At 42.2% G+C, this 22,476-nt stretch overlaps 2 protein-coding genes across 3 annotated transcripts; one reads left to right on the plus strand and one right to left on the minus strand.

The window, feature by feature from the left end:
- Nucleotides 1-1,491: 1,491 nt before the first annotated feature.
- jpt2 (Jupiter microtubule associated homolog 2) lies at nucleotides 1,492-5,994 on the minus strand. The gene is made up of 5 exons (XM_006809134.3): nucleotides 5,819-5,994; nucleotides 4,949-5,100; nucleotides 4,368-4,519; nucleotides 3,506-3,542; nucleotides 1,492-2,908 (listed from the first exon to the last, which is right to left on the minus strand). Exons 1-5 carry the CDS (start codon nucleotides 5,872-5,874, stop codon nucleotides 2,646-2,648), a joined length of 660 nt encoding a protein of 219 aa, XP_006809197.1. The 5' UTR covers nucleotides 5,875-5,994; the 3' UTR covers nucleotides 1,492-2,645.
- Nucleotides 5,995-6,770: 776 nt separating this feature from the next.
- cramp1 (cramped chromatin regulator 1) lies at nucleotides 6,771-20,802 on the plus strand. 2 transcript variants are annotated; one of them, XM_087839717.1, is made up of 20 exons: nucleotides 6,771-6,907; nucleotides 8,714-9,090; nucleotides 10,845-11,047; nucleotides 11,142-11,295; nucleotides 11,792-11,875; nucleotides 12,054-12,102; nucleotides 12,336-12,421; nucleotides 12,855-12,978; nucleotides 13,860-13,941; nucleotides 14,117-15,058; nucleotides 15,343-15,514; nucleotides 15,686-15,858; nucleotides 15,973-16,047; nucleotides 16,151-16,232; nucleotides 16,408-16,518; nucleotides 17,297-17,454; nucleotides 18,111-18,297; nucleotides 18,566-18,733; nucleotides 18,975-19,120; nucleotides 20,011-20,802. In XM_087839717.1, the coding sequence occupies exons 2-20, from the start codon at nucleotides 8,715-8,717 to the stop codon at nucleotides 20,122-20,124; spliced, it is 3,486 nt and encodes a 1,161-aa protein (XP_087695843.1). In that variant the 5' UTR covers nucleotides 6,771-6,907; nucleotide 8,714; the 3' UTR covers nucleotides 20,125-20,802. The 2 variants fall into 2 exon arrangements, with proteins under 2 accessions (XP_087695843.1, XP_087695842.1); XM_087839716.1 differs by lacking the exon at nucleotides 6,771-6,907 and adding an exon at nucleotides 8,167-8,330.
- Nucleotides 20,803-22,476: the final 1,674 nt, after the last annotated feature.

Consider the following 22,476-nt stretch of genomic DNA (forward strand, 5'->3'; position numbering starts at 1 on the left):
AGTTACACAGCTCAAGAAAATATAAAGTTACTGTAATGGAAGAAAAAGGCAGTAATTAATTTACAATATGTGTATCAGTAGCACTAAAAAGCTATTATATCAAAATGCAAAGGGAAAACAGTCTAATGAGCTGTATGGTGAACTAAAACTGAAACAATGAATGAAGCCTATCATTAGGAATACTGACTTTGTTGTAATGTCTGTTTGCTTTTTACAGCTTCGGTTCTTTTTTCACTCAGTAGGTGGCAGCAAACTGCAAACAATGGTTGCATTTTACACTCATCCGTTTTCATTAGAGGCAGAACCCAGAAGCACATCCAGGTTTAGGTCTACTGCTTGGTGCTACATGAAGGCTCAACAGACCAAAACTTACATACATTTGGATAAATCCAAGTAAGAAGACACCATGTCAGTGAACATCCATAACCAGACATGGATTAGCCTTCACCTAAACCTACTGATATGTTCACTGACTTTTTCTCTTAGTCTGGAAATGGACTTAATCAACCCATTACTCAATTGAACTGATTATCATGACCCTCACTAATATCCACTTAATAAATTAAAAGTGATGTGCAAAACCCATCAGCCAAAGTAGTATAAATATTTTAACTTTTAGCAAACCCAGCAGGTTATTTAAGTGATTTCACATCATATTTTCAAACGGCTTGTCCATTTTTAATATATCCCACATAAAAGAAGAGCAGTCATGGAGTTGTTGCTCCTCATGATTTTTAACTAGTCAAGCTATTTAATACTTTGTAAGATGGCGAAAGATGTACCCTTAGGCCCCCTCCTCGATTCAGAGATGATCTTTCCTTTTTCACGTAAATGACCTCCTTGACTCTGCTTAAACCAGCGTTCCTCCCCATCCAGGATGTGTACATCCTCATCATTGAAACAGTGTCCACTGCCCTGTAGGTGGAAATAGACTGCAGTCCTGGCCTGATGAGGTAACTCTTCTATTTATAAGATTGGGGAAACCTGCAGTCAGCTGAGACTGAAAAAGTCACTTGTATGAGTGACGAAACGTTTCTCCCACTGAAAACGATACGTCCAGATGAACAGAATCAACTTTTGGACAGTTTTTATACACAAACACACACACACAAGCAAACAGTGTTTTATGTGCTGTCATCTGTACCGTTGCTTAAAATAGAAATGTTTAAAAATTCTATACAGATTCTGCGGCTGCGAAGCAAAAATAAACTCCCTCCAGACAGAAGTGGCCATTTTTATATGTGGGGAGAAAAAAAGAAGCGGCTTCCAGAGAGTGCTGCCCGAGGACAAATTCAGACAAAAGCACCACTGTCAGAGACTCAAAATGGGACAGACAACACTTGGATTGTATGTCAGATTTACACAAATCCTCATAACCATCAACAGGAGAGACGAATTCCAGTTTAACAAAATGTACGTGTTTAAATTGATCACCCCTGAGTGTTTCTCAGTTTTTAGTAGATGATGAATGCAGACACAGTAAACAAACTCTTACTGCAAAACAACCATTTTATTGCAATACACAGGATTTCTTTCTTCTGCTGCGCTCGCTGCCTACCAGGCACATCGACACGGAGGAGACAGGCTGGCACCAGAACACCACAGGTCTGCCCCGAGATAAGTGTGAAAATGTGATTATCATCGAGCCCACCTGGACTTCAGGTAGGCCGCACGCTTGTCCAGAGTTCACTTTGTCTTCAAGCCGTTTTAATTTAAAACATAAACTGAGGCCTACCCCAAGCTAAAAGAAGGCAGATTATGTTCTCAGATAAAGCAAGCAATGAGGTCGAAGCAGAGAAAGTACCTGCACAATACATTCACATAAATCAAAATGGAATTTCTTTGAGGACACAGAAACATCTGGGGAGTAAACAGCTGTTTCAATTCCTAATCACAGATTGTGCTCTCTGTTGTACACGTTTTTAGTAAGGCATAATTAACAAAAAGGCTAGAGAGATGAAAGGATGCCAAGCTTATATCAGGCCTCAGTCACATGGATCGTTTCTTAAATTCTGAAATTAAGTGGTCATCCAATAAAGATCTGGCACTTCATAAATTAAACTGATGAGAATCTGTGTTCACCCCAGAAAGCTCCCAAAAATTTGGGCAAATGTCTGCTGTGAAGTTTTTAGCCAAACCAAATTGCAGGTCAGTTTTAAATCTGAAAATTGTGCAAGTATGCCAAACTCTAAACCGTTCTTGAGATGCAGAAACGTTTTCACACACACAAAAATTAGATGATTGTGCCTCCAGACAAATTACACTTACAAATGCTTGTAACACAAACGATGAAAACAGTAACTGCAAAGTTGAAACCGAACTGTGTTACAGTTAAAGTGATAAGGTGACAGCTAACCATTCAGCTGACTCATTGGTGATTGTAATGATTGCAGGTTTCATTATAGAAGAATATCAAGGAGAAGACAGATGGCAGGAAGTCAGAAACGAGGGATGAAAGTGCAAGATGTTGAGGACAACTTATGAACCCAGGCGTCAGGTGTGAACAACAACAATAACTGGGCTGCATTTAGGTGTACAGATCACACGACCATCAAAAGAGCAGTGTAGGAATGAGAGAAGATTAACAGGGGAGCACACAAAGAGGTTTATGGACACAAATTGGGAGAGGTGGCACGCTCAGCTGATCAGTAGAACACCACACTAGATTTTCCTCCAGGAGGATTGAGGACCCTGTTGTGGGAGCGAGGCTTGGGTCCCAGGTGAGGCTCGTGGTTCTTCAGCGAAGTGTCATCAGGAAATGGGGAAGGTGTGGATTCAGGCTCCGAGGGTGCCGAGACAGCAGCAGCAATGGCAGCGGGTGGCTCTTCCTTGGCTGGTGCATCGGCTGGGGGTGCCGTTTCTTCTTTCGCCTCAGGCTGGATGGCTTTGGCTTCAGGAGCTTGAGGAACTAAAACAAACACGCTGACATGTGATATCAAATTGGACACAGCCAGCGTGACCCGACCCCCTGGTTTTTGCACTGTGTGTTGTGTGTAGTGTGATGGACACCACCATGTTGATTTTTTGGATCCAGAAGTGATGATCATTATACGAGAGCATGGAGTACCAAATTATAATCTAAAGCCAGAAAGCTTGAGTTCATGTAAGACACCACAAGCCCTGCCGTTTTCAAGTCCAGTTCACTAACTAACAGAGGAGGGTTAAATCACATATTTGTTACATTTGAGATCTAAGTGAAACTAATAAGCGTTAAAAAAAAGAATTGCAGAGATGGAGGATAGTTTATTGAGACCATCACATATTTTTATTGTTTGCATGAAGCTATATGCAGTTAAGCAGTGGAAATGCACAGATGAGCACATAAATAGACTCAATTTATTTTTCTCTCTCATTAACTGAACACTGATTAAAAGTTTAGGGTGTAAAACTTAGAAAACAGTACAATATGATTAAATCTGATCTGTCTGAACAGCAAGGCTTAGCAGAGGTAGTTTAATAGTATAATGAAAATAAATTATACACAAAGAACATGTACAGTACTCACCTGGTGATTCAGGTTCAGGTCCCACACTTAGGTTGTCCTGTATTTAAAAAAAAACAAAACAAAACAGTAAAGATAAGGATGAAAGAAAAAACTCCCACAGGTGTTCTTGTTTCACTGCACACAGTTAAAATTGAAATTAATAATGTTAATGAAGGTAAATCCTCTCAATCTGCCAAAAAAAAAAAAGAAAAAAAAAAAAAAAGAAAGAAATCAACACAAAGACGTGACGTGCAAGCACAAACTCATTTCTTTTTAATGTCAGCTTGTCATTTAAAACCTCTCTAGATGGTGTGTTTATTGAAATGACAGATGAGTAAATGGGCATAAAAATGCATATCAAATGGACATGAGAACAGGACAAGAAAGTGCAATTATTACACATGACTGTGTACATTTCTTTAGTTTTAAAGGTCATAATGGTTATGTTTGCCACATTTTTTTTTACTTTTGCAAATAATCTGAATGACCCTACAATTCAAAGGTTACCAATATCAGGACCTTTGTTGAGTCATTAAACAATGTGCTAAAGCTAGAGGTGGCTTCAGGCTTTTGTGCTGACTTAAACACACCTTTGCTGATTAGTAATCACAGACATCTACAATAACAGGCTGACATCAGCCAGGTTTACAGTCACTATCTATGCAAATTAGAGATCATCTCTGAGGTTACCATACCACTGGTCTCACTGGAGGCACAGACAGGTAGGTGTTAGGGTGGGGCTTAGTTAGTGTGTGTTTATTAGAGATTATTATTGAAGTGCTGCCTGTCGCAAACCTATGTATTCCTCACTAAAGAGACTTTTTTTTGCACAGGCTTGGAATAAAAATGTTCTGCAACTCATAAAATACAAGTCAAAAAGTACCTTTGGCTTATTTGGGTGGCTTCGGCTTGGACTTTGGGCAGGTGCCGTGCCTTCAGGCCCAAATATGTTGCTGGTTGGTCCACCTGGTGGCATGGGTCTCTGTGGTTGAGCAGCAGGCTCAGGTTCACCAAATATTCCACTACTCTTTCCACCTACAAAAGATTAACAAACATACCTTATAGTGACGCATTCTTCTAAAATAATTCAGCAATGGTTAAAAAAAAAAAAAAAAAAAAAAAAATCTCTGTGTCCATTTCATAAAGAGTCACTCTTCTGTGCCAGATGTAGCACATACCCAGTTTAGTTTTGCGTACTGTGTGCACTTGCTAAATGGCAAGAATGTTCTGACCATTTCAGAGAAAAATATTTATGACCATCAGGGCAATCAAGTACCCTGAACTGTAAATAAACCCAGCTATACCAGAGTAATATGAACAGGTGTATTATGTGCAGCCAACACAGAGAACAGCCAACATGTTTACAGTGGAAATATAACATTGTAGTAATAGTTGTCACACTCTGAACATGGATTTGCAGAGACAGAAAAGCCAAAGCATCAGCCACCAGCAGGTTAATCTCACCTGGAGGATTGGAGCGTTTCGGTGCACTCTGGGCTTCCTCTGGTGGAGCAAAAACTTTGGAGGCCATCTTATTGGGTCTTTTTGATGCTGCAGAATCCTCTTCATAGCCACCAAACAGATTGCTGGAGCCACCTCCAGGAGGCTGCAACACCCTACAGATTAACATACAAGTTAAATAAACAGAATGCGGATTCATGTTTACCGTCTACTGTTACTGTCATGTCTTACATTCAAAGACTTGTAGGAAACGTTAAGTAACCGGGCTATAAATATGTTAGCTGGGTCAACTGAGCTAAATAACAGGTTACTTGATTATAGACCCGGGAATGGCGCCATATACGCATGGAAACCATTGTCTGCTATAGATTATATCAGACAGACGCTTTACTTTTTTTCGTTATTGAAAGTTTGATCAGTCTACTTAGGGGAGTTGATCCGGAAACTGGTGCTTTCGAGATTTAAAAAAAAAAAGCACCCGAACCTCTTGCTTTAAGGAAAGTGTGACCATAACGCCTCTGTTGGCGGATACAAAGAAGAGCCTTCCGAGGAGCATTTCACACTTCCGCAGGCGCAGTAGACAACGCCTGAATGGCTAGCTCGAAAGCTATCATGACTAACAAGTTTGCTAACTCAAACCACTGCAGCTCCACTTAAGCGTCCACTGAGACATTTAAGCTTTCTGGGAGCACTGCGTGTTTGAGATATGCTTAAAGAAATTAGTGGAAGAAAAAAACCCTACGAGGTTCTGACAGGCAACGTTATACTAAATTCTGGGCTGCTAACTGTCCGAGCTCCTGGCTGCAGTCGGAATAAAACATTACTGGCGGCTCTTATTCGCACATAACCAAGCCGCGCAGCTGTTGTCTTTACCTTGAACTCGGTTTCGAACCACTATCCAACCCTTGAAACATGTTAGTCGAAGTCATGGTGGCTCTGTTTTGACCCTTCAAGTTTCCAAAGACAACTTCTTCGTCAGTTTGCCAACTGGACGACGAGCGAGCTCCCCCTCTGCCTGCGCGTGCCCGGCTCAACTCCGTAGTGAAGAATTTCGAGCCCACCCAACTATGACACAGAGGAATATAACTGGTCCTCTGCCAAGCTGAGGTGCGCTCGTTTCACTGCACCCAGACTCCCATTACAAGTGAAAGACTTTGGAGAAGCAACTGTGCATTGTTCCCGGAACAGCACTGAGGCTATAGTTTTCTTATTTAAATATGATTTACACGGCTGTTTAATTATTGCAATAGGTTATACACATCTTCTACAAAAGCAGGAAAGTTTCGCCTTGTGAGTCTCAAAAACGCTTTAAACAGTAGTAGACATGGACTAATTTCCACGTGTGCGCTTGTTTTATTCTTAAACAGCTAAGTCTGAGATGATGATATCAACTCAAACGTAGTGCTCAACATAGTTAATGTTTTGTTTCAGTTCTTCTTAGACATGTGGGGTTTTTTATACTCCAATACAAAATTCAAGCGCATCCTGAGTTCCGCCTACTGAATTGTTCGTCAAAATGTCAATCATTTTTTGGGCGGAACTTGTCTTACAGGACCAGAAATGTTAATTGCAGTGATAAACTATTGTTAAAACAAACAAACAAAAATTTAATAGCTAAACAAAAAGGTTAGATTATATATTACCCAGAGTCGCTTAAAATGTTTAGTGTACTAGTCGGTAAACTTGGCGAGGCGTGACAGGAAGAGAATGACAATTGGTCTTTCGTTGTTAACTCTTCCACTAACAGTTGGCGGAGGTTTCTGTCAATCAAACTTTAACCGCCGACCTCGTGTTTTTTTAGCCAATCACAGTCTTTGTTTTTGTATAGTAATGGGCGTGTCTGCGCGCGCTGACAACGGAGCAGCTGGAGCTGTCATCGGTAGCAAGCTGGAGGTCTACAGTCAGCTAGCAATGCTAAACTGTGTCTCGTTTGGGAATACTACCAGCAATCTTCTGCTTTAGGTAAGCTCAGTAATATTTACCAATTCAACAACATGTTTTGGACTCTGTACAAAATAGCCGTTATGCTAGGAGCAGTTTTATAACGTAAAATCTTGTTTGGCTTGTTATACTGTTAATGTTAGCTAGCCAACAACAGCAGCCATGCTGGACATAGTAGCGGGCTATCCACGGAAGAAATATTTGACTGCATTTAATATATTTTGCTACATCTACTTACTAGCAACTGCTTGTAAACACCTCAAATTATTACACCACTGTACTTCCAAATACACGTGAAGCTTCCGATATAATATTATACTCGTGATGAGACTATTACAGCTGCTAAGTAGTTTTTAATGTAACACTGCTGTGGGACGCGAGTAATGTCATTTAGTGAAGTAAAAACAGAACCGCGGTGTTTCAGTGTAAGTGTGTTCGAGTCAACTCAGATTGCACTGAAAGAATATGATAAAACAGAATAAGTGACAGCTATAGCTGTCCATCACTTGAAGTTTAAAGATCTAATTAAGCTCAATTGAAACATTAAATAGCTGAAGCAATTATCTAAGGCTTTCATAAATTATTAATTCGTCTCAATTTGTGCCAGAATTGCCTGATAATCAGCTGTATGCTGACACGAACTGAGAGATTTAAATGCTGTGTGGCAAAAGAAGACATTCGTGATGTTTCCCCATACTAAAGCTGCCCAGGTCTGATTTTTTTTTTTTTTTTTTTGTCGTCCTTAAGCACTGGACACCCCCTCTCCTGATTATTCAGCAAGCATAAAATTAAGTTGTGGAAAAACAGTAGAGCACATAGGATAAGAAACTCTGCAGTGTTTACACATTTTAACACAAGTGCAGCACCCCTTCTACTCCTCCAGCTCCTTCTACTCCTTCTACTCAACGTGTACTTAAAGCCACGTCCTGATTTTCCTCATGTGCCATCGTCGTGTGTATTTATGAGGGGCTGTAGTATTGCTGGCAATTAATAACATTACCATGGCAAAGGTTTGAGCATAAAATGATTTCTTTTGCAGGCACAATTTCTGCTTATGATGACGTAGTGTGAAGCGAAGTCCACTCACAGCTTAATAAAACTATCCCTGCTTATATCAATTCAAATGAGCTCAACCGACACGGGTTTTTTGTAAATTATTATCCATCAAAATGCAGTTAAATATCTCGTATTTGCGGCTGGTTTTGTGTCATTTATGTCTCGTTGCATGGAAAGCATTGAGTAATGTTGTTGCTGATAGAAGAGACAGTTGAACTGCGCAGAGAGTTCAGCTCAGTCGAATCAGGAGCAAGGAGAGGGCATAAAAGCGGAGCGATCGCTCTCGGCTTTATTATGCTCAATTTGACCACTAATTGCCAGTCTAACCGCTCGGACCCATGGTGAAGAGAAAGAAGACATCGTCTACTACAGAGGAGCACCAAAATGGGTAAAATTAGGTTTGAAATAAACACTTTATTTAGAGGTCGAAGGCACCGAGGGGGTTTTCGTTGTCGTTTCTGCAGGGCGCTAAACTGAAAAGCGGTTGCTTTTGAATTCAGTTTAAATTAAATCGTTATTATTGGCCATTAGAGCGGAAAGCTACTCGGAAAAGCATCGCTGCCAGTCTTCTAACTGCTTCAGCTGTTAAATCTAATTTATCTCAAGGCATGAAATGCATATATTTGGTGTTGTTTTGACGGGACTGAAGAGGGGATTTGAAACAAACAGCGGCGGCCATGTTGAGAGACAGTGAACGTCGTCTTTAGAAGTTAATTTTGCTCATCGCTTTGCTCCTAATGTGACAAATTTTGTGTAATTGTGTTGTGGCAGCATGACACCGGGCTCCAGGGAGGGGATCGGTGTCGATGGGAGGAGGAATCCGTCCAGAAAGCCCGACGGTTGCGACGAAGAGGAGAACGGAGAGCAGGCGAGCGAGGAGCGCAGTACAAAGGGAGAGGACGGAGTGGAAATTCTTAATCCATCAACCACGGGTCTCAGCTCCGGTTCAGCCCCGGTCCTTCCTGCTTCTGCTCCGAACCGAACCGGACCAGGCTCGACCCAGCCTCCTCAGACATCAGCTGAGCCCGGCCCTCCGGGCCCCGACCAGCATCATTTTCTCCGATCAAGCGTTCGACCTCCGAGCAAACGGATACGGAAGGATTCAATCGGCTCCTCCATCAATGGACATGGCGGGGCAAAATCGAAAGGTAAGTGAGTGACCAGCTCGGGAAAGAGTGTGTACAGGTGGGATCAGGAGAGATTGGGGGCTGCGCTGTCAGTTTTAGTTTTCTCTGTCGGTGCTTGCAGTGTGCTTGTCTGTGATGCCGTTGTGTTGCCGTGTATCCCCTGTGGGCCACTTGCTGGGTTGTTCTCTGGGTACATTTTTGGCTGCTCCAGCCCATGTTGCAACACCATCCTGTACACCACTTATGCGGGAAAAAAAGAAGCAAAAAACAGGAGAGGCCAGAAGTTAGATTTTAATTAAGATGTCACTTGATTTTTGCAGTTTCTTGGAAACTGGCAGCAATAACAATAAAGGCATGGTGTTGTTATCAGCAGGAGGAATAAATCACAGGCTTAAAATGGACCTGATATCAGAACAGGAAAGGGACATTACTGAACAGGGTTGCTTACAGTTTTTTTGTCTTTCTGGGACTATATAGGAAATTGGACAAGAATGGTATTGCAGTTTTCAGCCAATCATTTCATTGACCCACAGATTTAGCCTAGGCTACCTTTGTTCTCCCCCCCCCCCCCCCCTTACAACAAATACCAGTAAAGCAGAGGTTGTAATTTATTTGCCATTATTCAGTTTTGATTTTGCAAATAATCTGAATGAGCCTTTGTAGTAACTCAGAGGGTGACCGATATCAGGAACTTTCTGAACAATAAATCAAAGCTAGAGATGACTTAAGGCTTTCAGGATGACTTTTAAACACAATGAAGGATTCCCTTGTAGGCTACCAATCACTAATAGTATTGTATTTGCTAAGTGTGAGCTGGTTGGTGTCAGTTTATCTATGCAGACGAGGCATTACCTCTTGGGTTTCCACACTACCTGTCTCTCTGGAGGCACAGACAGCTTTGGGTGGGGCTGAGACTTAGTAAGGTGGTGGTGGTCTTTGAGTTTGTTAATGAGGCTATGCCACCCAGTAATCTGTGTGTTCCTCATTGAAAAGTGGAATTTATTTGGAAAAATATTTCAGTACATTATATATCTGTGATTTTAATTTGTACATTTTTCCTTTTAAAATTGCTTTGTCCACAAAACAGCAGCCATTGATCAGATCAGAAACAATATTATTTACTTGTGTATCCTTTGACAGGTATGACTGGTGGATTTTTGTTGTTTGAAACAGAAAAGCTCTGATTGTCTCAGAAACTATATTTAGATTGAGCACAAACGTTTGACCGTCTGACCAAGAAAGCCTCACTTATTTTTATGTGATGCTATATCGGTGCACTTCTATTTTGAAGGCGACACATCTAGGTTATTGTCTGTGAGCCAGTCACATGCTTGTGTTTGTAAATTAACACCTATTTGGGCTAAAAAAAATAATAAAAAAAATAAAGAAAAAAGTGCTTAATGTAGCACAGTACTGCAACAGCAACTCTCTGGGTGCTCCTGCTAATGTCTCATGGCGTTGTGCGCAGTGCTGGGCCAGAAAACTTGGCCAGTGGAGCCCACCATGAGTTTGTTTTGGAACTGTGTAATGTAGACCTGACCATAGGGACTGATTGCTTTTCCTGTCTCCTTGCCAGAGCTTAACCACAGAGAGGGAAGCTCTGCAGGTTCTGTGCGCTGTAATGGCAGTGGGTGGCTTTGTGTGCATGTATTTTAACATCTTGCAAATCACACACCTCAGATCAACCTTTTTTTGTTATGACATACAAAACAGCCAGGGTGGTGAGCTGATATTTAAGTTGTGCCTTTCCTCTGAATGTTTCTGTGTTAAAACAGGGGCAGAGAATGGCTCCTCTTCCCAGGGTGTGGTGGGACAGACCGGGCCTGTGGTCAGCTCCACGGGGGGAGTATCCAAGACCTCCAAGGGCCAAGGGTCTACAGAGAAGGAAGAACAAGCTGGTAACCAGAAAAGAGCCCGTCGGCAGTGGGAATCCTGGAGCGCCGAGGACAAAAACAGCTTTTTTGAGGGTCTTTATGAGGTAAAGCTTGCAACAACCTTTTACCAAGTTAAAAGTTTACCATGTGTAGATCTTTTGACGTCGTAGATTCACGACTGCCCTCCTTTGTTCCCAGCACGGGAAGGATTTTGAGGCCATCCAGAACAACATTGCAATGAAGTACAAGAAGAGAGGCAAGCCAGCAAATATGGTGAAGAACAAGGAACAGGTCCGCCACTTTTACTACCGAACTTGGCACAAGATCTCCAAACACATCGACTTCGCTAACGGTGAGTTGCTTTTTTTTCTCTTTTTTTTGTTAAACACAGAAAACATGTGGAACACGTGGGGTGAATAAATGAATTCACCTTGGAATTTTTGATCCCCAAATATTAAGTTTGTACACTGTAATGACTTTATCGAATGACACCTCATAAAAATGTGTACAATTCATACAACAAGGTGATCTCTTAGGCTGATCTTAATTGGTTTATTTTAGGTTTGTGTTTAGTTGTTTCAGTTATGCTACTTACTGCAGACACTGTGAATGAGAAGTAAAGAAGAGATACTGTCAAACAGCCACATATATTATTATTTTTTCTTACAACAGAACTCACACTGACATTTTGGTTTTTTAGCAAGCAAAACATATGTTAAAGAAGCTCACCAGATAAGCTGGAGCTCTTTTCCCCTACACAAAGCACCCAGTGTTACTCTTATGTTATCTTTATGTAGCACGCACAGGCCTCCACCAGTGTTGTGACTTGTGCTTCCTTTCCTTCTCAGTGTACTCCAGGGTGTTAAAGAAATCTTCTCAAGAACTGTACGGCCTCATCTGCTACGCCGAGCTTCGCAAAAAAGTTGGAGGATGTAAGTGAGGCCTGTGAAAGCACTTGGATGCAGCGTAGACTGCGTGTGTTTTGCTGTTTTGTTCTGCTGGTTGAGGACACAGGGGATGTGATTAAACTCCAGATGATCCCTGTGGCTCGGGGCAGTTGCCCCTGAGGAGCATGTCTTAACTAGCTGTCTTGTGTTTTGTCTTTGACAGTGATGGATGATAAGAATGTGGCAAAGCTGAACGAACTCATCCAGCAAGGGTAAGTCTGTGGCAGAAGCTTTGGTTAGTGGGTTTACATGCACACATCTGGGATTGTGATACGTTAAACTGATGCACTAGATCACATTTGGAAAGATGCAGATTAGCACTTTGCTAGTATGAAAAACAAATCTGAGGGCTGAGTTGACAGTATGTAGTCAGATGCTTTCTCTGTGGCACGGCAAGTTTTAGAGCTTACAACATATTTGAATAAAGATTCTTCTGTTCCACCAGGGCCACCACCGTGCGCTCTAAGGGGAGGAACCTGCGGATCAAAGCTCCAATGTGCAGAGCGTTGAAGAAACTTTGTGATCCAGATGGTGAGTATGAGCCTGCAGAAACCCTGCACACGCGTTACAGAACAAGCACTGAAAACCTCACCGATGGTGAGACTGGGGGGTTCACGGGGGCGGGGCTTTTACAAAAACCATGGCATCAAGTGGGCTGGTGGTGTTTCCATGGTAACTTTGGGTGCAAAGTGAGGAGGATGAAGGAGATGACTGTTCTGACCAGCTGTCATCAACCCCTCTGCTCAATAACACCCACTCATCACACTTACTGAAAATATTTGCTTTAATCAAGGATAGAAAAAGACTGTCTCTTGTCATTGTTGTATGTAAATCTGTGAATGGATCCCACTGAGATTGATGACTGCCTTTTCATTTTGTCGTAATTAAGTGAGAGAGCATAGTTGAGTTTACAGGTTTTGGGCTTTTCATATAGTGGCTGAATCTGTAATTTTGTGTCCTGCAGGAGTGAGTGATGAAGAGGACCAGAAGCCGGTGCGTCTGCCCTTGAAGGTGGCAGTGGAGCTCCAACCACGCAGTAACCACTCCTGGGCCCGAGTTCAGAGTCTTGCCCACAACCCTCGGCTCAGGTCTGACATGGATAAGAACCACAATATATTTTCAAAAGCATAACATCCAAGAGTCAGAGAGATGTCATACCTTCATTATTTAATTCATTTTCTATTATTATTTTATTTATTTATTTTATTAGTTCAAGCCATGGCGATGCAACAAAGCCTGAGCTAATTTAAGAACCTCTTCTTGGCTTCAGACTGCTTATTTCAGTTTGATGGTTTGCATGTTTTCCACCGTTTTCTGGGTCAGCTCTTGAGAAATGAAAGTAATGAAATGTCTGGTTTTTTGTTTTTTTTTGTTTGTTTTTTTTTTGTGCAAATTAAATATGTGTATATATTTTTTTTTAAGTTAACTCGTGAAATTTGAAAAGTGTAAACTCCCTCAGACATGATGCGGTTTAAAGTTTAAACTCTATTTCTTTCATTTTTAATTTTTGTTCTCAGTTCAGTTTTCAGTTAGTGTTCAGACTGGGTTTGCTTCTTTTGAGGTTCACAGTTTCGTTTTTCGTTGGTTTCAGTGTTAGGGTTTTTTTTTTTTAGTTATTATGATAATAAGGGGTTATTTATCATTGGTAGGTTGAAGAAGAGTAAAGACTTTGCTGTAATTCAGCCCTTTTCACAATGTCAGTATGCATTTGTTTGCAAACGTGACAAAACAAATATAGTAAAACTATACATTAATGAAAATTTCTGTTTTATTTTAGTTATTTTTGGAGCACGTAGTTGGCGTTTTGATTTTTCCCACACAGGATTATTTTGGTTTTAGAAAACTCTATTAAATTTGATCCACAGTAGTCTAAGTGTAAAATGTAGAAGTAGTTTAGGTCAGACGTATTAGACCTGGTAGTGTTGTATTTTGCAAAGTTGACATCAAGTGTTTTTTTCTGTTTTCTCAGGATGGTGGTGGAGCTCCACAGGAAAGTCTCCAGCCTCATAGAGTATCTGAAACAGAAGTGGGCTTATCATGACCAGCGGATTGTATCCTTTACAAAAAAAAAAAAAAACATTACAGTGCAATATGTATGCAAAACTCTTCAGAGTGTTTTTCATTCCTAGTGTACATATTAGAAATGTACTGCTCTAACATGCTGCTTTCTGGGGCATATACCAGCTTGTGTCGAATATAAACTGGTCCTTAACTTTGAAAACTCAGCTTAAGAGTCTCATGGAGAGAGAGGCTCTAGAAGGCAACCAGACCAGCACAGCCTCTCCCAGCATAACTCAGAAGGAAGAACTTTTTCTTTTTCCAGCTGAGAGCTGCACATTGACTGCACTGCCTGGGGTGGCACGTGTGGTTCACTCCAAAGCCTCCTGCACTGTCCATTGGATCGAGAGTGGCAAGAGCCGGCCTAATGCCAAGGAGTTGCCAGCTGCCCAGATCCTGGGCATCCATGCAGCTCCACAACCTCGAACTGGCAGCAAATCTGGGCGGGGAAGCGCTGCTGTTGCTGGTGCTTCACTGACTATTACGGGTGATGCTCGTCGAACTGAAACCCTCAACCCTGATCCATCAGCAGACAGTTCTGCAAAGGTAGAGGAGAAGAGACTTCAGTCCCCTTGTGTCCCAGTTTCCTCTCAGCAGACTGTCAGAGAAGAGGGAGATGGGATGGGATCTTCTGATCCAGGAAAGGCCTGCACTGGCGTTGAGGTCAGTGGTGGTTTAGCCATGACCAGAAGCACGGACAGGTCATGTAGTGGTGCCGATGGCTCCGCTGAGCAGTACAAAGAGGAGCAGAGCACCAGCGCGTCTTCCTCGGAGGCAAACCAGCCTCCTTCAGTCAAACCTCCAGTGACTGGCTCAGACGAAGCCGCGTCGCAAGCTTCCCCACCAGCGACCAAAGAACGGGTCGTTGAGCAAATCAGAGAGGAAGGCTGGAGCGCCCGTGACGCAGAGAACGTCACCTTGGCCGAGCTGTACCTGATGTTTGGGAAGCCAGGCAAGCTGCAGCTGGAGTACGAGTGGCAGCCGGTCACAGCTCCACCCAGCAACTCAGAAGAGGGACAAGCCTCAGTGCAGCCAAAGCCCGACAGGACAAATCGAGTTTTGCGCTGCTTACTCAAGCTGGTTTCCACTGAAGTCAACCCCAAACCTCTGGTAAGTTTTCCCTTTTCTGTCTTCCAAGATTGTGGCCTGGTGTGTTGTTTAAATTACAAGTTGAAAAGATGAAAAATGTGTAATTATCAGTGGCATTAAGGCTTAAAATTAAAAATTTTTAAGACGCAGCAGTGTGAAGAGTTTATATTCAGTACAAAGCCAGCTGATGAAAAACATGTTACTGGTTATGTACTATGAACACCACGGTTTGTTTTTTTTGTTTTGTCTTTTTCAATGAAAGTGCTATTTCGAGATAGGAGCATATCATGTGCCTTTTCCTTCAGGCTCCAGAGCTGTGCTCCACAGCCACATCACCCCTCAAGACCTATCAGGAGGAGCAAAACCAGGTCCTCACACCTCCGGCGAAGGGTCCTGTTGCAGGCGCCCGTAGCCCCAGCTGTGGGCGGCCGCAGGCATCTTTGCGCATGCCCAAGTTGCAGCTGCCAAGTGCTGGAGGTATTTATGTCTCTCTCCTGCAGGCTTTTTAAAGTCATTTTTGTACTTATAGTGCTGTAGTTATTAAACAGCGAGAAGTAATTATGCAGCACCGATGCTTCCTCTTTAGAAGTTGTTTTCAAATAGCTGCCTTTCCTGATGTGGCACCACATCTGTTTCAATCCTGTTCAGGTGGGCGCAACCTACCCCGCTCTCTGCTGGGTTCTACTGCAGTTGGCGAATCAGAAAGCAGCGTGTTCGCAGTACCCACCACGCTGCCACCCAACAGCTCACGGCACAACCGAATGTTCTCCCCTAACAAAGAGGCAGAGCTAGCCTTCAGACAGCAGCTCGACTCGATCAGTGTAAGCCAAAATAATGCATCATTTTTTGTTTTGTTTATGCCAGTTGTACAAAGACATAATTGATGTATTAACGAGCATTAATATGTGTTTTTTTTTCTTTTCTTTTTCTCACAGATGCAGTCAGATCTTTTCCTTTCTAGACAGAGAAAACCTCGGAACAGACAACTTCGCAAACCACTTGTAGTTCAGGTGAGAGCAGGATCATTATCCATTCATCAGTTCTGCGCTTGGTTGGGTGGAAGGCGGGTTTTCCTAAGTGTGTTTTGTTTGGCCACTTCTTTCTCGTTCACAGCGAACACTGCTGCCCAGAACTACAGGAGACACTCCTCAACACGTCTGCTCCTTCTCCATCCTCTCCAACTCCTCTGCCACAGGTACTCCTCAGATGACAGGACAGAACGATAGAATATGTCGTCAGCTGAGACTGGAAATGTTTAGGGCATAGTTTTACAGTATGCATTAATGAAATCACAGCTAAAAACAATTTCTCTTTCTCAGCAAAACCCTCTGGTAATTGTCTGCTCTCTCACTTCCTGTTTCTTCCTTCAGGAACTGGATCTTTCCGGCCGATCCATCCCCGACTAGCTCCTTCCTCTCGCTCTGTCCAAACTAAAACGACCCCAGCAACATCCAGCTCTGTGGGGGCCAGCCAGCTCTCTAGTATGGACTTCTTCTGTTATCTACTACATTTTTCTGTTTTATTGAAATATTGATAAACTCTACACCAAATATACTGCAAAAAAATTACATATTGTTGTTTTTATGGGGTCAACAACTTGGGAATTTCTGTAAAATACCACAAGCACTTAAATTAACCTACATATTAATCATCCTATTTACTTTTAACCTCTGTAAAGGACTTCTATCACACCAGCAACCAGATCCTTGGGAAAAATTTGTCCTTCTTTTTGAAACTTTGCTTTTATAAACACCCAGTTTCACACCTTGGATCAGGCGATTAGAGGATCATCAGGGGGTCCTTTTCCTCTGTGGGGGGATACTCCCACTAGGTTTATATCTGGGACTCCCCACCATTTGACCTTAGAACTGAAGAAGCTTCTCGGATGAGAGGTGAAACGTCTTCAAGTAACTTAAAGAAGTCCAGGCGCTTTTCTTTGCAAGCTCCTTTGACTACGATGACCTGGATGACTGAGAACCTTCACAGACATATTTTATAAAATTGCTTAAAAACATATTTAAGGTCCAAGTTGTATTTGTGTAAGATTCCTGTGTCAAAATCTAGAACTCTGAGAAGATCAGTGACAGACAGTATTTCTGTGCAGACGACAGAAGCAAAAACATTTTTCCAGAAGACCTTGGACCATCCTTTTTTTTTTTTTTTCTCTTCCTGCTCTGCTCTTCACATGCTGTTGCTGTTAATGCTTATCAGGAGCGATATGACAAATCTCTCGTTTGCCTGAACTGTTAATACTTTCAGGTGCCATTGACCTGGCAGCTAAGTCTGCAGGCATCATCCCAGGCAGTCCCTGTCGGGAGGTGGATTCTTCCACTGTGGATAACAGCGCTCTTCTCGCCACCACTCCCATTGCTGATGCTGAGCCAGACTCTCAACTCCACCAGCAAAATGTTCCAGAGGTTAGAGAGACACACACACACACACACACACACACACACACACACACACACACACACACACACACACACACAGACTAGAAGCCTCCTTCATTTGATGTCTCCTCCTTGCCTTTGGCATTAGAATAAATGATATTGCCCATTACCATCTTGGAGTGTTACAGTTAAAACTGTCAGTTTTTGATTTATCTTACTTTAATGAAAGTTATTGCTCACTCTAATGATTTTCTGTTTATCTGTGCGGTGTAGGCCAGGTTTTGCATAATGTTTTTCTTTTTACTGTGCATCTGTTGTACAAGACTTCACAAATGTTTTAGTAATTTTTATAGGTTTTATTTGTAGACATTATTCTTGCATACAGTTGTCATATTCATGATTACCTGTTTATTTGTCTGTTACGGTTTAAAAACAAGCTGCTCCAAACAGTTTGCCCTGATGGGATTAATAAAGCTGTTTGTATCGCCATCAGGGCGTTTCCTTGCTCACAGTGGGCCTTTGTGAAGGAACACTTGGCTTAGTTAACGGCAGCGAGTCTGCGTAACCTCATTTGTTTTCCAGTCGTAGCTGATCACCATTTGATAAAGAAAATTGTCAGCTATGCTTGAATAAATGGTTTAAAAAAAAATGTGATGTGCTAAGTTAAATCGCTCTTTCCATAGAATGGCGTACCACCTCCGTCTCCTGGAGTCACCGGCGGGGGAGACTCACTCCTCTCTCCACCGAGCGTTGCCTCGCTCCTTGATATCTCCCTCCCAGGCCCTCCTGAAGAGGCTCTAACCCCCGGAGAACCTCAAACGCAGATCAGCGACTCCATCATCGAGCTTGCCATCAACTCCACACATTACGGTGCGTGCACGTGCAGACGTCTTACCCGAGCCATATTGACACGAAACTGCTAAATAAAGCTTATTGATGTTTGTTTAGTGAAATGAAAAGTGAGAGTAGGTTAGAAAGGTTTTGGAATTACCACTGAGGTCAGCTTTGTGGCTCCACAGCATTAATTCCTCTGCAGGTTGTGGAAAAGAGTGCACGTTGACATCCAAGCGGCTAAACATCTGAGCCTGCTGAGTTTAATCGCTGATGTCTCATTTTTTGTTTGCCTGCTGCACTGCAGGTGAGGAGGCTGCTCTCTCTCCAGCCAAGCTGGGCAACAGCGACGGCTCCAAACTGCTGGCCTCGTCTCCATCGCTCAGCCCATCCAGAGGCTGGATCCCTTCACCCAGCCACGACCCTCAGTGGTACCCCAGCGACTCGTCTGACTCCACACTGGGATGCCTCCTTTGTAAGAGTTTTGTTTTTTAGCTTCCTTTCTCAAGAGTGTGTCAGAAGTTAAATTTTAGGCCAAGAAAGACAGAATATTAAGTGGATGTATTTTTATCATTACTTCCCACTAAAAATGCTGCATACAGCAGCACGTACAGTCAACATTTACAAAGATTTGTTTGTAAAATCCCCAATATTACTGACACAGCTGTATGATGAAAGGCCATTTACTCAGTCTTTTGCTCTTATTTTCCTTGCAGCCAGCATGGTCTCTCCTGATAAGGGCAGACGGACCACCCTAACCCCCACTGGCCCCTCCAGCGGCACAGCTCTACTCGGTCCTAGCCTCCTGGACTGCAATTCTCATGATTCCTTTCAATCCCGTGGCCTTCCTGATGTGGCAGAGGTAAGTAAATGCTTGTTTATTAAATGAAAGAAAGTTGTGACTGAGAAGCAACACTTGCCACAAACACAACACAGTCCTCTGAATCTTAGTAACCAACATGTTATATGTTATTAATTAATCTCTAAAATGTAAATGTAAAAACATCACTTCCCATTTTAAAAATAACCTGCATTTATATCCACTCTGAAAATGTGGTCCTTATCCCCTTTTGGATCTGTCCTGCTGTGCAAGTGGACTCTGACCCAGAGCCGGTTGTGTTAGGGACCACATGGTACCTTTTTGGGTAGATCAGGTTCTGGGCTGATCCACTGATTTTTAGGTGATTTTTAATGAAAAACTTGTTGAGTCATACTCTGAGATTCAGACACCATACCTTTTAAAATGCTGACAGCATTTAATATCTGAATCTCAGTCTGTGAACATGTTTCCATTTTTAGTGCTCTCTCTCGCTCTCTTGCGTGCTTTGATAGCGACTTTATGAAGAAATGAATCGGGAGTGTCAGTTAGCTGGTTCAGGTGTGGCAGGAGGGGATGAGGCAGAGAGAAACTCTAAGTTTGTTAAAGAAAACCTGCCAGTGAGCAGGTTTAGTTCAGATTATGTTAAGTGACTCATCTCAGCGTTAACAAACGCAGACTTGTTAGCTTAAACCTGTTTCCTGGGATGGGGCCCAAACCTGCCTGGGAGGTGAATAGAGCCCGGTGACTGTTGCCTCCTGTGTTTGGACTAACACATCTGCTTTTTCAGTAAATAATTTAATTTCATTGACAGATATGACCTAAAGCATGAAACTGTTCAAGGGATGTCTGGAAAAATCTTGTTTTTAGGTTTTTTTTTCCTTCTTGGATTTGCCCTTGTTGTCAATCTGAAAGCTCTTTGGTGTTGCTTGCAGATGGATTCTCAGCTTGCTTGTATGATGAGTGAGAGCAGCATAGACTACATCGCTCGCTTCAATGATCTCGCTCAGGAGCTCGCCGTGACTGAGCCCTCCATTCCACCTCCCTGAGGAGGAAGACCAGGAAGACTCCACCAAGCCATGGTCATCTGTACCTCTAATCTACAGCCAGTTCCAGGCATTTCCACAGTTCCGGGAGAGAGAGACACAAATTGCTGGGCCCACACTTGGAAGCAGTGACTACTGCTAGAAATTCAAAACTGATTTGCAGCCAGCAGCTGCAAATTACCCCAACTTTTACCACGTCTGGTTCTCAGACCTGTCGATAAGCAGACCGGTTCTAAAAAGAGACCAAGGCAGAACTTTGAGAGCATCATGTTGTTGGTGACAAGAGGTACTGTAAGTGAGGAGAGGAGAGGTTTCCTCTTTGTCTCCGTTTGGAGAAAGAAGACTGGGGAGAAAGGCCAACCCCATCCCCCCTCAAAGCCATCCATGGCCTGTTTGTAAAAGTGCAATAATAGGTGGTCAACCGTGACCATTGTTCAAAAGCGAGTTGCGTTGGTTTCACTGAACTGTTCTCTAAGGAACAATTCCCTTTAAATACAAACACTTTAGATAAAACAAATGAGTTTACAAAAATACAACCTCATGTACAGGAAAATTCTATGCCATATCCGAACAAAATATCTGCAACGATCTTTCATGTCTCTTCCTGCTCTCGGTGTGTGAGTGCATGAATGTATCTGTGTGTGCGTGTGTATTAAAGGCTGTAAGGCTGACCGCTCAAAATGTGCAGTTCAGATCATCAGCTGGTGGCAAACAGCCACTGGACTGTGATTTTTAGTAAAAGTAATGTCGGTGAGAAAGAGATGCTTGGCATAGTTCAGTAGCAAAAGTGGAACAAAACAAAGTGGTGCGTAGAAGTTCATTTTTCCTGTTGGCCTCCTTTTTTTCTTTTCTTTTTGTTCCTCATCTCTTATGAGTTCAGGTGTTACAGATTGTGTTGTAGAAAAAAAAAAAAATACAAATAAAAAATGGCAGCTTGTTGGTTGACTCCACTTGGGTAGCTCTACAGATGCTGAAAATGTTATTGGAATTATTTTATTGTTGCATTCATTTCTCATTAGTTTTATTGTGTGCAGAGATGCAAGTTCAAATATTGGATTTTGTTGCATAAACAGGAATACCTTTTAGATATTTAAGCCCTCTTCACACGTGTGGTATTTGGAGACTGAATCAATGTTTTAAAGAGTCTGTGCTGACAGTGCTTATAGCCACAAACGGCATAACGTGCGTAATGTACTGTTCTTCATGGTTGTTGCGTCTGAATGAAAGCCTTGAGGAATGTTCACATTAAAACGTTTCCTTTGACTCGGCGCTTTCCCCGCTCCTCATTCGCAAGCTGCAATAGGGAGAATTTCCCTCCTGGATTGTAGATGTGAGCGTAAATTGCAGAGGAAGGTTTTAATGAAGGGAGATGAACATCTCAAAAAGATGCGTGTGAGCGGCAGCACTCTGATGCGTGCCTGTCTGTTAACATACATTCAGGCTTGCGCTGTTTTTAAAGGTGACCTATCCAGACCTGAAGCTGCCAGATCAACAGCAAGGAGGGCGTGTCTTTGTTTACTTTTGCTGTCGTTTTGAATAACGCTGACACAACAGGTGGGCGTTCTCTTGCCGCCGCCATCGATTACAAGGAAATCTAACAATGGAGCTCATTTACTTTCCTTAGCTCTGTTGCTTTCTTGCCGTCCTAATTAATTCAAACAAATGAGCTGTCTGCAGCCACACATTCATTTTGTTTGACAAACTAGAATTATGAATATCCTGGGTACTATTGAGAGTTCCCAGTAGAAATACACTCCATAAGAGCGAGCGGTTAATTTAATGAAACACTAAAGCCATAGTTGACTCCATTTATTTTAATTTTTGTTTTTTATTATATGCCCCCAAATTACTTTCCCTCTGACTAGTGGATGCTAACAAAACACTATGACTAAAGTAAGAGTGGCTCTTACATGTTACAGAAGCAGACATAATTTCTCTGAATTTTTCATGCAGTGCACATGCAGTGTGCAGTACAGACTCATTGCCTTCACATTTAATTTGATCAACCAGCATCATCTCTATGCAGCTGTGTGAACCCGTTTGGTGTAAACTGTTAGACCTCTTTGTCATTCCACAAACGAGATTGTAAGACGATCTAACAAATGTAAGCGCTCCTGTGGTGTTAATTTGAGAACAACATTTGGAAACGCTTGATCTTGTCACACTAGATGATTCTTAATAAGGAATCCTATTGAAGGATGTATTTGTACAAATGGAAATTCCAGTATTCACTGCGCTTTTGTAACATAATGTAAATCATTATTTGGACTATTTATTGTTAATATTTCTGAGACAAGTGTTTTTTCTGTTTAATTTAAGGTGACATCCACGAAAGGAGGAAAAAAAAAAATACTG

Source organism: Neolamprologus brichardi, chromosome 4, assembly GCF_056152115.1.
Source record: "Neolamprologus brichardi isolate AB-2024 chromosome 4, ASM5615211v1, whole genome shotgun sequence".
Classification (NCBI taxonomy): domain Eukaryota; kingdom Metazoa; phylum Chordata; class Actinopteri; order Cichliformes; family Cichlidae; genus Neolamprologus; species Neolamprologus brichardi.

Excerpts from the sequence above, each read along its gene's own strand:
- cramp1 (XM_087839716.1), top strand. The coding sequence starts at position 8,281 with ATGGTGAAGAGAAAGAAGACATCGTCTACTACAGAGGAGCACCAAAAT. Across the intron at positions 9,091-10,844 it reads TGGCGGGGCAAAATCGAAAG|GGGCAGAGAATGGCTCCTCT; the intron begins GTAAGTGAGTGA and ends GTGTTAAAACAG. Across the intron at positions 12,979-13,859 it reads GCCCACAACCCTCGGCTCAG|GATGGTGGTGGAGCTCCACA; the intron begins GTCTGACATGGA and ends CTGTTTTCTCAG.
- jpt2 (XM_006809134.3), bottom strand. The coding sequence starts at position 5,874 with ATGACTTCGACTAACATGTTTCAAGGGTTGGATAGTGGTTCGAAACCG. Across the intron at positions 4,520-4,948 it reads GAAACGCTCCAATCCTCCAG|GTGGAAAGAGTAGTGGAATA; the intron begins GTGAGATTAACC and ends AATCTTTTGTAG. Across the intron at positions 2,909-3,505 it reads ACCTGAACCTGAATCACCAG|TTCCTCAAGCTCCTGAAGCC; the intron begins GTGAGTACTGTA and ends TGTTTGTTTTAG.